The sequence below is a fragment of the Garra rufa genome, chromosome 1 (assembly GCF_049309525.1).
Source record: "Garra rufa chromosome 1, GarRuf1.0, whole genome shotgun sequence".
In the NCBI taxonomy this organism is placed as follows: domain Eukaryota; kingdom Metazoa; phylum Chordata; class Actinopteri; order Cypriniformes; family Cyprinidae; genus Garra; species Garra rufa.
Genome location: NC_133361.1, coordinates 51,950,590 through 51,965,362, shown reverse-complemented (window position 1 = coordinate 51,965,362; position 14,773 = coordinate 51,950,590). Strand labels below are relative to the sequence as shown.

Sequence of the window (14,773 nt, the reverse complement as noted above, 5' to 3'; positions counted from 1 at the left end):
TATGATGATATGAGTCACTATGAAAGATGTTTTCATTTTATAATACTGTGAAAAAAAATACCACATACAATAAAAAAGTAAGTTTTTAGCAGATGAATAAAACAAACTAACAATAGTTCATCATAAAATGAAGTACAGGTCTTTGAGGAAATGAGGAAATGGATCTTGAGTCACATGTACTCACGTTGACACACTAAAAACACATATTGCACGTTCATTTCTTAATTTTTCCGCCATATATGAATTGTCATTCATTGTCCTCATGTCATAAATAAAGTAGGCTATGTCAAATAAGTCATTTATAGTTAATGAAAACACATTTTGTAAATGTGTGGCAGCAAAGAGAGCAGCTCAGTGTAAAAGTTTCTGCTTTCAAAAAAAAAAAGAGACAAACTTGTTGAACCTAAAAACTAAAAAAGATAGGAGCGAGGGTTGTTGAATTCCAGCGGGAAAAATAAACAATGGAATTGTTATCTATATTGGAAAGCGAGAAAACTGTGGAAGATCACTTAAGCACTATATTTATAACATGTTATCATTTTATGGTTTATATTTCTTGTGGAAGTTGATTACTTGGCACTGACATGATAAAATTGATTGCATGTATCATTGAAAAGGTGTGTAAAATACAAAGCAGTATTTTTAATGTCTATTATCTCAGTTTAAGTGATGAAGAATACCTAAATATATAATTTAAACCATTTCCTATAAATATGTGACCTATAGAGAAAATGTGAATAAGCATATCATAGAGACAGAAAAGTCACTGGATAAGAGGAACGTCCCACATAACATTTCTTTTTAACAATGTATTTGAAATAGAACTGCATCTGTTGCATTGTAATAATCTACATGCTGCACAATAGCTAAAATTATTACATTTCACAGTGTAGATCGCAGTAAAGAGTCAGTGGCCAAATGGACCCGTTAGATTTAAAAACGAATGAAGAGTTGCTGTTTTTCTTCCACCGGAAAAGGTGGAGATTGTGTGCATAGAAGAACCACACAAACTTCTCACTCAGCTGCGCGACCACGGTCTGCTGCCGGAGAAAATTTTTGAGGTAGAAGCGCACCCACCTTTACACAAACACTCTCTCAGCTCACCCACCTCGTGTCAGGTTTATGGACTGTTTTGTTAGTGTTTCCTAGTGTTTCTCCCCCCATGGACTTCATGTTTTGGTTTTTCCTTTGTCTCCCCCTATTGTTCAGTTTGTATTGGTTTCCCCTGTTGCCCATATTTGGACTTTCCCCTCGTTTCCTTGATTGTTTACACCTGTCCTTGTTAATTTGCCACTCCCCTCTGTAACTCCTTAAATAGTTGTTTGTTCCCCATTTTCCCTTGTCTGGTCTTGAAGTTACATCGTGGTTGTTGTTTTCTGTGTTCCTGGTTTTGTTTAATTAAATAGTTTGTTTTGTTTGTACTCCTGGCTCCTGTCTGTTTCCCTTTGGCTCCTCACCCCCAGCACACCTTGACACCTCGTGAATTTTACTAGTAAGCCTTATTTAGTTACTTACTCTAAAGAAAATGTTCCACTACTCTGGTTTTATGGGCATAGTAACTTAGTAATTACATATTTTGGAAGCATGTACCACCATGGCAATACAATGTTTTTATTTGGAACATGATACTATCATAATAATACTGTTTTTGGACATTCAACCAAAATAACACAATGTTTTGAAGAATATATAGTATGGTACCCTGATATTTTTGGTGTGGTATGGTGGTATCATGATAATATTGTTTTTGCATTTGCATTTAACCATAAAACCATGTTTTGGGGCATGTATGGCAATACCATATTGCTCGTCATTGTACCATAGAAATTCTATGTTTTTTCATATTACACCCAAAATAATATATATATTTTTTTACTTGTACAAAAGCAATACCACATTTCCAACATTCCATATAGTGTCCTTGCAGAACTGTGGCTTTACTATGTTGTGTTTATACACCAGGGATACACAAAGGCTGCATTTATTTGATTTATTTCATTTCATTTTTGAATGTTATTACATGTATATTATTACATAATATTATTACAATTTAAAAGGTATATTATTAAAAATTGTATTTATTTCTGCAATGATAAACCTGACATTTCTCCAGTCTTCAGTAAAGCTGGGTAAAAAAAAAAAAGATTAATTTCTTAATTTTAATTGATTCATATGGATTCTTAAATCTCAAGAATCGATTAACCTGTTTTCAGTTAATAAACGGGATAAAAAACATAATTATTTAATTGTAACTTTATTATTATAAAACCGTCATTGAAGTTTATTTTAACCTTCAATCTTATAGTAATGTAGTACCAACTGACTTTCATGTATATTTTACAGAATTACTTATTCTTAAGAAAATTTGGTATGTACTGTACCTCATATATATCCAAAATAATTGATATCAAATCAGAAATCCAATTGAATCAGATCACAAGCTTGTGAATCAGAATCGAATTGTGAAATTTGTCAAAATTTGGTCATACATTCATTATATATTATTCATATAATTTAAATAATTAATAAATGTATTGTATTTTTTATGTATAATTAGTATATTTAAAGGTTTATGAAATATGTTTCAATTGTATTAAAAGTGATAACAAAATACAATGCAGAGATAGTATGTTAAAAGCACATTTAGTTCATCTTCATGGTGTCTCAAAATAGCACAGATGAGTACACTTAGATGATCTTAAGTTTATCTTAAGAAGTACTAAAGAATAATTTTAGCATATTAAGTACAAAATTAGAGCGTAAAAAAGAGCACTTTAAGTACATTAGGGAAGTGCACTAAGTGTATTTTAGTGCATTTTTTTTCACCTGGGAATGTAAGTGTAGTACTAATTAGTGTATTAATATTAAGTATACTTAAGTAGCACATTCTGGAAAATGTCATTTTAAATTACATTACTAATATATTTTAAGTAAAATCAACTTAATTCTGATTTTTCTGACTACACTTAAAATATATTTAAGTATTAGTGCTAATTAGTATATTTATATTAAGTCTAAAGTAGCACATTTGGGAAAATGTAATTTTAACTATTACATTGCTAATATATTTGAAATAAAATCAATTGAATTTAAACTTACGGTAACTATCTACAAGTGTGCTAACATTGAACTAATTTTTAAAGCATTCAAAACATACTTTTAAGAAATACATTAATAAAACTCTTTATGTAGATTTTTGCAGTAGTACACTTTGTTGCTATGTACTAAAAATCAAACTAAATATCAGTTGTATTTAGTATACTTTCACAATTGGACTAAAGTACTACTAAAGTAAAAGTATTTTTAACTAGTGTATTTATAGTGTATAATTTTTACAATTTTATTTAGCACAAAATATAAGATTGTACTACTAATGTACTTTCTTGTATTTAAATATTTTTTGTGCACTCAATAATACTTTTTTTTCACCTGGGGGTTGGGAAATGTATCATTTCAAGGCCAGACTAAAGGACTTTTTTTTTGTATTAACATTAAACATTAAATTGCTTTTGTACATCTGTACATGTGTATTGGTGCTTAGAATATAATATTTTCATCATATCATTGTTTTTGCTCACAATTGTTCACAAATGCACATTTTTGATGAAGTCTTGATTTTTTTTATTTGTTTTGTACAATACACTCAGATATTACCATAATGTTGTGATATTACTGGAGCTTAAAGATGCTTTCAAACTCCCTTTTGAATACTTCTTTCAGCCTAGAAGTCATTCTAGTGGAGTCATTATCCTACAGAAAAGAGAAAGATAGAAAATAGACAGAATTTAGCCTGTAAAAATAAGATGGCAAGTGCAAATGGTTAAGACTGCTGTCATTATTAAAAGTTGCATATCTTTCCACTTATGCTCACCCTGCTGGAAGTGCAAAAGTTGTCGAGAATAAGTTTAATATCTGAGACAAACTCTTCCACTGTTTGATAATCATTATTCTCCAAGTTCATCTTCACTCTGCCCAGCATCATGGGACCACAGATGTTCTCACTGTATCCTGAAACCTAGACACCAGCAGTGCAGACATCACATGTTGTGTATTTATATTACATATAAGAGCTTTAAATAATGATTAAAAGGCAGATGAAGCTAAATGTGAGAATTACATTGGCAGAGGGTTCAGTCATGCTCTCATGTAGCAGGTGTAACAGCAGGTACTGACAGTGCTAGAAGAGAATCAACCAGACTGTAAGTGTTAAAGAATTGTTTCGTCTATACAATGCAAGAAATGTTGTGTTGGACCTCATTGACCTCCACTGTATGGGCTAAAAATTTTGCATAAACTTTACCAGTTTGTACTGAGAGACTGGACTGCTCAAAACATCCTGTTGGGTCTTTTGAGTAGAACTTTCACACAAATTCTTCATCACACAAAACGTGCAGCTCCACTTGCTTCTGTACACACAAAACACACAATATTACACAAGATCAAATGTTTACTTTGTCTAATCCAGCATGATTTCTCTCTCTCACCCAGATAAGTCTCCATCTGCAGCTGGTAGGTGACAGTGTGAGTGAAAAGCTTGTGGACAATCATCACAACACACAAGATCTCCCCCAGAGTCACAAATGAAACACACGTCATCATTCTGTTAAAACAAGAGTTCACAGAGGACGTTTAGTTGTCATGTTGAAGTTCTGACATGCCTGTAATTGTAGGTGATGGTGTCTTACTTGGTACTGATCCAGTTCTTCACAGATCTCACAATCACAGCTCATTATATGCAGCTCCAAAACTCTTTTCTGAAAAGCATGTATGAACAGTGTTAAATTACTTCAAAGAGTTTAAATGTAAATTTCAATGTTTTTTTATTTATTTATTTGGTCTTACATTTGTTTTTTGATTTAACAAACAAGAATCAGCTTCAAAATAAAGTCGATCACTGAATAACAATCAAACTTTGAGGAACACATAGCATGTATATACATGCGTAACAAAGTAGTGCAACGGGAGAATGTTATATGATACACATTTGTATAAAATTATCTATGAAGATTCTATGAAATGATAAAGAATAATATCATTTTAGCTTCATCTCTTGTCCAAAACTAAGCATGCTGTCTAAAATAAAAGTTATGACTGATGCGCATTTACACTTCAATCAGTACAAAATAGTAGTTGTAACTTCCAATGCAAGGTACACTATTTTTCTGAAACAACTAATATTTCTCTGGCACATGGCTGAAAAATCTATACCTACTATGTGAGAAAGAGTACCATTTACCATTATAAGTTTCCCCAGGGGTACCCCATTGGATAAAATGTCTTTTCTCCACGTTCCATCTGGTTTGCTCACTCTGATAAACTCTTCAGGTGTCAGCCAGAGGTCTTTCGTTCTTATGCATCTCCCACGGCATCCTGGAATAACAACACTGAAGCTCTGTATTATAGTGTAAAAAACTTGTATAGCTATGCATTAGTCCTAGATGGATTTGAGCACCTAGTCAAAGATAAATGTCTTAATGTCACTGCAGTAGACACACAATATCAAACCAAGAGGCACTTGCAAATAAATTGTTGACAGAGCTTCCCTTTTCATATATATATATATATATATTTTTTTTTTTTTTTTGACCGGAAATGACACAGGCTTCTCCCAAAAGATAATAACATGATGTACAAGAGGCATCAGTGTGGAAAAAAAATATTTCTCAGCTTTTATTTACATTTGAACAAAAAGTGGCATGTCCAAAATTATTCATACCCTTCTCAATAATCTATAGAAAAGCCTTTATTGGCTATTACTGCAATCAAACACTTCCTATAATTGCTGACCATCTTTTTGCATGTCTCCACTGGTATTTTTGCCCATTCATCTTTAGCGATGAGCTCCAACTCTTTCAGGTTGGAGGGTCTCCTTGCCATCACCCTGATCTTTAGCTCCCTTCACAGATTCTCAATTGGATTTAAGTCAGGACTCTGGCTGGGCCACTGCAAAACGTTAATGTTTTTGTCTGCTAACCATTTCTTCACCACTTTTGCTGTGTTTTGGGTAGTTGTTGTGCTGAAATGTCCACTGGTGGCCTTCTGTTTTTCACCTGTTGAGTTGATTAAAACAGCTGTTCCCAATGAATCAGGGTAATTAGGATGCTTTAGAACAGCTTGGACTATTTGGAATCATATAGAACTTTGGATTTTCCCATAGGCTTTGACAGTTACAAAGGGTTTGAATAATTTGGGACATGCCACTTTTTGTTCAAGTGTAAATAAAAGCTAAGATTTTTTTTCACAATGATGTGAAAATTTGTTTTTTTTTTTCATTATATATGCTCACTCACACACCTGTGGCAAAGCGATATTTGTGTAGTATGCCAGAGCCAGAATTACAGGTAACAGGTAGGGTTGGACCTTCAAACATGGTCATGTCAGGGATATCTTCATCATTCTCATCAACAGCGTCACCATTGTCATTATGGTTCCTGCCATTTGATTCTACAACAAATGCACAAACACTCAGGAAACAGAATAAATAACACCAAAATAGAAAACTATTGATATTATTGAGCATATTGTCTGGTTATGTGTCACTATTTATATATATTGTCACTGACCTGAGCAGGAGGGGAACAGCTGTCTCTGACACTGTGAAAATTAAGACATGCAGGCATGTCAGTTTAGCTGAGATTCAGTGTCCTAAACATTTAAGCAAAATCTCTGTCTGGATTTTTTTTTTAATGCACAGTTGAGGTCAAAAGTTTACATTTCCCTTTGAGAATCTGCTAAATGTTAATTGCTTATTATAATATAATAAATATTAATTACTGATTATTATTAAACCAAAATGCATGTTATTGTTTATTTAGTATTGACCAGAATAAGATATTTCATATAAGATGTTTACATATAGCCCACAAGAAAAAATAATGGTTAAATTTATAATAATGACCCCGTTCAAAAGTTTAGATTTTTAATAAATAATGGTTAAATTTATAATAATGACCCCGTTCAAAAGTTTAGATTTTTAATACTGTGTTGTTACCTTACTGTTACCTGTGTTTTTTAGTGATAGTTGTTCATGAGTCCATTGTTTGTCCTGAATAGTGGTGTTCTTCAGAAAAAATCCTTCAGGTCCCACAAATTATTTGGTTTTCCAGCATTTTTGTATGTTTGAACCCTTTCCGGAAAATGACTGTATAATTTTGAGATCCATCTTCTCACATTAAGGACAACTGAGGGACTCAAATGCAACTATTACAGAAGATTCAAATGCTAACTAAACCTCCAGAATGAAAAACTATGCATTAAGAGCCGGGGGTGAAAACTTTTTGAATTTGAAGATCAGGGTAAATTTAACTTATTTTGTCTTCTGTAGCCTCTGAAGGGCAGTACTAATTGAGAAAATATGATATTTAGTCAAAATAAGAAAAATTTACATATTTCCATTCCGTTCAAAAGTTTTCACCCCCAGCTCTTAATGCATGTTTTTTGTCTTTTGCAGCATCAGTGAGCGTTTGAACCTTCTGTAATAGTTGCATATTAATTCCTCAGTTGTCCTCAGTCACAATGACTGAATGATTTTGAGATGCATCTTTTCACACTGAAGCTCAGTGTGAAAAGATGGATCTCAAAATCATTCTGTCATTGTTTGGAAAGGGTTCAAGGAATTTGTGGGACCTAAAGAATTTTTCTGAAGAACAGCAGACAGTTTAACTGTTCAGGACAAACATAGGACTCATAAACAACTATCAAAAAAAAAAAAAAAAAAAAATTCAGGTAACAACACGGTATTAATAAGTGTATGTAAACTTTTGAACAGGGTCATTTTCATAAATTCAACTATTTTTTTTCTCTTGTGGACTATATGTAAACATCTTTTATGTGAAATATCTTATTCAGGTCAGTTATAAAAAAAAAAAAAAACATGCATCTTGTATGATCCCTCTTATTTTGGTAAAAAAAAACAACAACATTTTGCAGATTTTGAATGGGGGAAGTAAACTTTTGACCTTAAATGTAAAATCATGAGGACTTAAATTAGTTCACCCAAAAATGAAACAAAATTAATATTTTTTATGATATCCAAGAGCTTTCTGACCCTATAGACAGCAACACAATTGACACGTTCAAGGCCCAGAAAGGTAGTAAGGTCGGACAACGTTAAAATAGTCAATGTGAACATCATGTTATTGTGTTGTTATTGTTATTGCTTTGTATAACAAAGCGCAGCGCATCCGGGTTCTACGTCTACGACTTACAAAATAAATAGTTACATGGAAGAAAATAAATGGTTGAATAAAGTTTTTTTTTTTTTTTTTTTTTTCTTTTTGCACACAAAAAGTATTCACACAGCTTCATAACATTACAGTTGAACCACTGATGTCTCTTGGTCTATTTTAACAATGTCCTTACTACTTTTCTGGGTCTTGAACGTGTCAGTTGCATTGCTGTCTATGCAGGATCAGAATCTTAATTCAAGTTTCCCAAAGATAAATTCTAAAGGTCTTACGGGTTTAAAACGACATGAGGGTTAGTAATTAATTACAGAATTTTCATTGTTGAGTGAACTAACCATTTAAAGTTAAAGTGATCAGGCTCTAACCTTTCTTTTTCTGAGTCTATCATCAACAGGTGGGGATTCAGGAGAGCCATTCTGTGCAACAGACAGAGATTAAGTGAATATATGAGAACATAATATAATACAGATATTTGTGGTCATTTTTGAGCAAAAAACAGTAACAGTCAAACCTGTTCATTCTTAACCCCACTTTTCCTAAAGGATGACAGATGTCCAGCCTATGGATGCAAGACATGCTCAGCTTATCAACACTGATATATGTTATTGTTTTACATGAATTAACACTCAAATATTTACATTTACTAATAACTTAAACATAAAATTAGATTCTGTTAAATACTAACATTGTTTATTTTAGCAATAATTGAATGCTGGTTATAATTGCACTTGATCGTGGATAATTTAAACCATTTTACGCACCTCTATGAGTTTCTGGAGTGGAGTATTATCACAAAAGATGCTGGCCTTCCACTTTTTGCTTCTCTCCTTTCCACCAAACCTCTCAAATTCGGTGGGCATGAACCACCGGTCTTCACTGAAGATGCACTTCTCCACTGAAAACATAAATATTTATTTAAAATAATACTGGATTTTCTTTTGGATTTGTTTCAGACCAAGAGTTTTGAACATGTCAAGATGCTCAAGACATTCTTCAGCAAGTGACTGTACACATGTTTATTTAACATAACTGCAATCCTGAATTATCTGCACCTACTGTTATCATATTTCTCCACATGCAGAACGCCTTTTTTATCTCCACATGTGACAGGAAGTTCAGATTTGTTTTCAAATGTTTTTGTTATATACAGGCTGGAATCTGAAAGAAATATCACAAATATCAAATATCACACAGACTTGTTCTATTAAGCAAATTTACTATGACACTATGAGTTCTATGACACTTTTTTAGTTTTTTAATCTGAACAATCTATTGTTTTGTCATTTAAATTTAAACAAACCTTATATTAGGCATCAGCTTTAAATCAGACACATTACATGCAGAACAGCATTAATGAATATCTTCAGAATTCATCTAATTGTTTTGTAATGTAATCAAACTTTTTTTTAATGAAAAAAGTGTATTTTGGAAAGCTCATTTGTGGACATTGGTACCTTCGGCTTTTCTCTTCTTGGGTGTACAAAGGGAAGACGGCCCTGTTTGTTTACATTTATCTGTGTTTATTTTTCTTTTTTCCCCTCGTTTTACTTTATCCGAGCCATCACTCTCACTGTCAGATCCTGTGCTGCTCCTTTGATCCCATTCTGATTCGGTTTCTGAGTCAGATGTTGTGTCTATGTCCGACTCTTCTTCCATGTCCTGTGGTTCAATGAAAAAACACAACATTGATTACACATTTTTCAAAGAGGAAATCTTCATTACTTTGTACTTCTAAACATGATCATGTGAACTTGTTGTCTGTTTTTTTTTTTGTTGTTGTAATAATTAATCTAAATTAATTAAACAAAAATGGGCATGATATGATGAAATGAAAATGTCTCTTAGCAGTAGTTTACAGAATGTAAATGTCAATATAAATTTATTATTTTTTAAGTACTAGTATTGTATAATTTTACAGTAATGTTAAATTTATTCTCTCTTTTAATCACTATACTTTATGTGGTACAGTAATTTAACTTTTTACAGTGCACAAAATGCTGTGATCACAAAAGTGGCATCAGATTATCTGTGTTATTGTAGCTGCATGAAGCAAACTGAATCATTCATGCTGTTTTGTTTGCAAAATAAAATAAATGAATAACTTAATGAATAAATAAAATTGCATGAAAAATCCAAGTCATATAAAAAATGGTTGATACACTCCATACATTATAATGAGATTAAAATCTAAAGAAGCTTCTCCCATACTGAAACAAAACTGAAAGTCGCTTCCTGGATTGTTGATTGTTGTTTGAAATCTGCCTGACAGACAGAAAAAAAAAACAATAGAAAGACCACATTCCAGAAAATATTCACAGCAAACTGAATTTACTGTTTAATAAATGTACTTACCTTGCTTTGTTTAGACTTGCTGCCTGTTTTCCTGGTTTCCTCTCTCATACGCACAGATTATTACGTAAATACAAACAGCGTACTGTCCTTTTCTTTAACATGCTCCACCTAACCACACCTTTCAGCAGGTGTGCCTTCCTAAAGCGCCACTGAGGAACTATTCCACTTGAAAAAACAAACAAACAAAAAAACAAAAAATAAAGTTGAACGACTGATTATTTGAATGACGGAAAACTAGAAACTAGAACAGACTCTAGTAAAACTCCTCCTCTTCAATACGTCACGACTTTCATTACGCAACAGAGCGCCTGCAGGGAACTTTGATCTACTGTATTTGCCTCAGATACACATTGACACAGAAAGGAAACTGAAATTTAAACTGAAATAAAACCATATCACTGTGGTTTGACTGACTGAACAATACAAATGCCATTATTAGTCACAGTATCCTTTAAAACCAGAACTTCTCCACACATGATCAAATATTAACTTTTAAAAGCTTAAAAGTTTGGTGCATTCAACTACTGAATATTTTGCAGTTGTTTTTATTTTAATATCATAAACAGACATAATAAAACAATTATGACTGAGATAATTAACAAGGATGATTTTTTTTTATCACACACAAATAAAAAAAATAGATTAGTCTCACATTTTTAAATACTTAGGGGAAAAACATAAATATTAGTACCATTTAGAAATGCAGTAATGGACACTGGTAAGACTTTTCAAAGGCAGTTACTATTTATCTATAAATATTCATACTCCAATGACAAGCAAAAGCGTCTCAGGTTACATATTTAACCATGGTTTCTTGAGATAGGGAACGAGACACCGCATCCTCTAGGGGTCGCTAGGGGAACGCCCTCAGCGTGACTCATGTCTTAAGAATACATACCAAAACGACAAGGGAATTGAGAGGAAACCAGGGGTCTCGTTCCCTATCTCAGGGAACCATGGTTACATACGTAACCTGAGATGTTCCCTCTCGAGGGTACTTCGAACCGCGTCCTCTAGGGGTCGCTATGGGAGCGGTATACCCACGCTGCCATGCTGAGAGCAGTGCATGCTATTAGAGTGAGCACTTGGGACGTTAGTGACGGCTGTCGGTGACGATATCCCCCTTGGCCAAAGGCCTGAGCTCTTACCTGCATGGGGTCAGAAGGCTGGATCTGGAGTACAGCTTAAGGCTTGGAATCAAGGAGATTCCTTTAGGGTAGGGCTATCAGAGGCACCGAAAAGCTCAGAAGGCAAAACCGCCAAACTGCCCATGTGGGTGGCGGCCTGCTTAGTGGCATGGAGAGCAAGATCTGTGGTGCAACACAGCTCAGCCACTTCTTCAGGGGAAAGACCCTGACCTTTATCCAGGTCCTTCAGCAGGTCAGCATGATAAGCTTGAAGCACCGCCATAGTGTGCAACACACACAAATGATGGATTCAGGAAGAAAACGGCTTTCTCCATACCTTCTCGATCTCAGTATGGAGATCGGGAAGAAATGGAAGACTCAATGGAGCTGGGAGTTTATGGTTGGAAAGAAAGCGCTCGAATCAAGTGGTCAAAAATCATGGGTAACCTGTACAATGGACTTTAGAAGCAGACTAAAGGAGCACTTTTGACCCTTCTTGCACTAATGAGTTTTATGAATTAGGGGTGGGGTTTTGTAGAATGTGCTTGTTAAATTTAGTACTGTTTGATGCCTAGTCAGACCTGAACTATATTACTGAAAGTAATTCTGACTATAAACTATGTAATAATGACTATTGTCATTATTTCTGGTTGTGGTTAACTAAAGTCAAGCAGTTAGTCATAAATCTAGAATTTCACCTGATGTCCCCAAAGCTCAAACCTGAGATCTAGCATGTACATGCAGATTTGTGGGAACATGTGCCTTCACGTACATGAAAATAATTTTAGAGTAAATCAGAATAAAATCAAATCAAATCTAACAATTTATTAGTGAGGTAATTTATTTATTTATTAGTGAGGTAAAAATGTATGGAGACAGGAACTAAACATTTGAATTAGTGTTGGGCGATATGCTCAATTTTCATATCGCCCTATCGTCACCCTGAGAGATCGCCGATACACGATACTATCGTGCTAATTTAATTAATTATCTATGTACTAAATTCCTTATTCGTTTTGTAAAGGTAGACTTTCTTTTGGCATAAGATTAAGTTGTGCGTGTACAGAGCGCTATCTGCCGGAGTTGTTCAAGTTACTTTCGGTTTCATTCTCTGCTATCGTCAGTGAGTGAGTTGTAAATGTGCGTGCCAGAATGTAAATGAATGAATCTTTCTTTACCCGTCATATTGCAAGTATGTTACCGCTGTATGTCTGACCGTTGTCATCAGGTGATGGTGTAGTTCAGTTCATATTGAATGCGGAGAAGTGATGCGCGTGTAATTCACGTGCGTATTTTTAGCGCCATCTGATCGCATCGTAATTCTAATTAACGCCTATAGACATTACTGAGATGAATGTTTATGTTTACTATATACAGACTGATTATGATACATCGTAATTAATTCAGCCTGAACCAGGTTTTACTACCTCTGTTATCCTAATGACTGCAATGCTAATATAATATAACACTCCCTTTAGAATCTACCACCGTACTGTATGATGAAAATCTCCCATTTTCACTGCACGAGGTGCGTTAAGGCGCTGTGGCCTCTCTATGCGTGTGTTTATACCGCGGCAAGTTTCTGAAGCATCCTAGAACAGACTCTCTGTGCTGCATTGCTAAAGTTAAGTTCTTTGTTGACGGATAAAAATAATAATCGTCTAACTATCGTCAAAGGCATCAGCAACAGGCGATATCTCTGACTATCGTCGATACACGATACTATCGTCTATCGGCACAACCCTAATTTGAATTTACATCGATCAATGCCTGTGGAGGTGGAGAGTTTGCCTTTGGGGACAGACGGTAATTAGCATGAAAGACAATGGGAAAGGGAACACCTACAGCAAACAAAATATCTCTAAACTGTCTTCAGACTTGAATGTATACTTCATTCCACTTTTGATGCTCTTGCATCAATTCAAGATATTCTTTGATCCATCTTCTCCAAAACAGGGTTACTATATGTTTTGCACCTGCTTTCAGCGTCTACAACTGTAGATATCATCCCTTTCAAAGAGTCCAGGAGGTAAAATAGCATTGGCTCTTAGCTGAAAAATGTGGTTTCGGGGTTAGTGCCTCAAGGTTGTTTAAAGGGATAGTTCACCCAAAAATGAAATTGTGATGTTTATCTGCTTACCCCCAGGGCATCCAAGATGTAGGTGACTTTGTTTCTTCAGTAAAACACAAACAAACATTTTTAACTCAAACTGTTGCAGTCTGTTTGGGCACCGAACCTTTAAAAAGTAAAAAAAAAAAAAAAAAAAAAACTCACATTATACCCTGTGGCTCGTGACGATACATTGATGTCCTAAGACACGAAACGATTGTTTTTTGTGAGAAACTGAACAGTACATATATAATTTTTTTTTAGATCATTTATATAATTTTTACTTTTGATACACAGCAGTGTCCAAATGTCCTGAATGTGCACTCAGCATCCGGCACGTTACCTGTGTATGCGCACTGGCTCGTCAACGGTTTGAGTTAAAAATCTTCGTTTGTGTTCTGCTGAAGAAACAAAGTCACCCACATCTCGGATGCCCTGGGGGTAAGCAGATAAACATCAAATTTTCATTTTTCACTATCCCTTTAAATAGTTTGAGGATGGGTAATTCAGCCCTATTGGTCGAATTTACAATTGTTAAAATGGGTTCAGATAATGCTGTGTGAGAGCTTCAAGTGTTTAAAAAGACGTGACATACAACGTTAAAAGTGAAAATAAAATATGTATTTACAATATTCACAAGAGACTTAAAACAACACAATTAAACTAGAATAACTTTAAAAGGCTGTTAAAAGCACAGTCTTTCAGTTCCATACCCTAAAACAGTGTGCTGTAGTGTCCACCGGTGTATAAACTAGTGATGGGTGCTTTCGAAGCACTGCTTCATGAAGCTTTGAAACTTTTGTGAATCAATTGGTTCCAAACAGAGGCTCTGAGCACGTATCAAACTGTCATGTGAAAAAGTCGTGTGATTTCAGTTTTCAGGCTTCAATTCATCATAACTGTTTCGAAACGTTTCAAAAATGTAATGGTTTGGGTTGGGGGCGATCTATGTAAACCTGTGAATCATGCAGTTGTCAAATTTTTTTCAATGGAAAGTA

General features: G+C 34.3%; 1 protein-coding gene across 3 annotated transcripts; it reads right to left on the bottom strand.

Annotated features, from left to right (window-relative positions):
* Positions 1-3,584: 3,584 nt before the first annotated feature.
* On the bottom strand, positions 3,585-10,794 carry LOC141336808 (nuclear body protein SP140-like protein). 3 transcript variants are annotated; one of them, XM_073842538.1, is made up of 16 exons: positions 10,539-10,794; positions 10,395-10,448; positions 9,641-9,845; positions 9,243-9,344; positions 8,948-9,081; positions 8,698-8,745; positions 8,552-8,602; positions 6,564-6,594; positions 6,295-6,444; positions 5,237-5,370; positions 4,686-4,754; positions 4,485-4,600; positions 4,301-4,406; positions 4,118-4,177; positions 3,872-4,015; positions 3,585-3,750 (listed from the first exon to the last, which is right to left on the bottom strand). In XM_073842538.1, exons 1-16 carry the CDS (start codon positions 10,584-10,586, stop codon positions 3,670-3,672), a joined length of 1,533 nt encoding a protein of 510 aa, XP_073698639.1. In that variant the 5' UTR covers positions 10,587-10,794; the 3' UTR covers positions 3,585-3,669. The 3 variants fall into 3 exon arrangements, with proteins under 3 accessions (XP_073698639.1, XP_073698647.1, XP_073698654.1); XM_073842546.1 differs by having other exon boundaries at positions 4,301-4,403; XM_073842553.1 differs by lacking the exon at positions 10,395-10,448 and having other exon boundaries at positions 3,586-3,750; positions 10,539-10,792.
* Positions 10,795-14,773: the final 3,979 nt, after the last annotated feature.

What these genes read in the sequence shown, in the direction of transcription:
- LOC141336808 (XM_073842538.1), bottom strand. Translation starts at nt 10,586, where the DNA reads ATGAGAGAGGAAACCAGGAAAACAGGCAGCAAGTCTAAACAAAGCAAG. An exon ending in CACTCCAGAAACTCATAGAG is followed by an intron (nt 8,746 to 8,947) that starts GTGCGTAAAATG and finishes TTGCATCCATAG; the next exon opens with GCTGGACATCTGTCATCCTT. An exon ending in ATAGACTCAGAAAAAGAAAG is followed by an intron (nt 6,595 to 8,551) that starts GTTAGAGCCTGA and finishes TAATTTTCACAG; the next exon opens with TGTCAGAGACAGCTGTTCCC.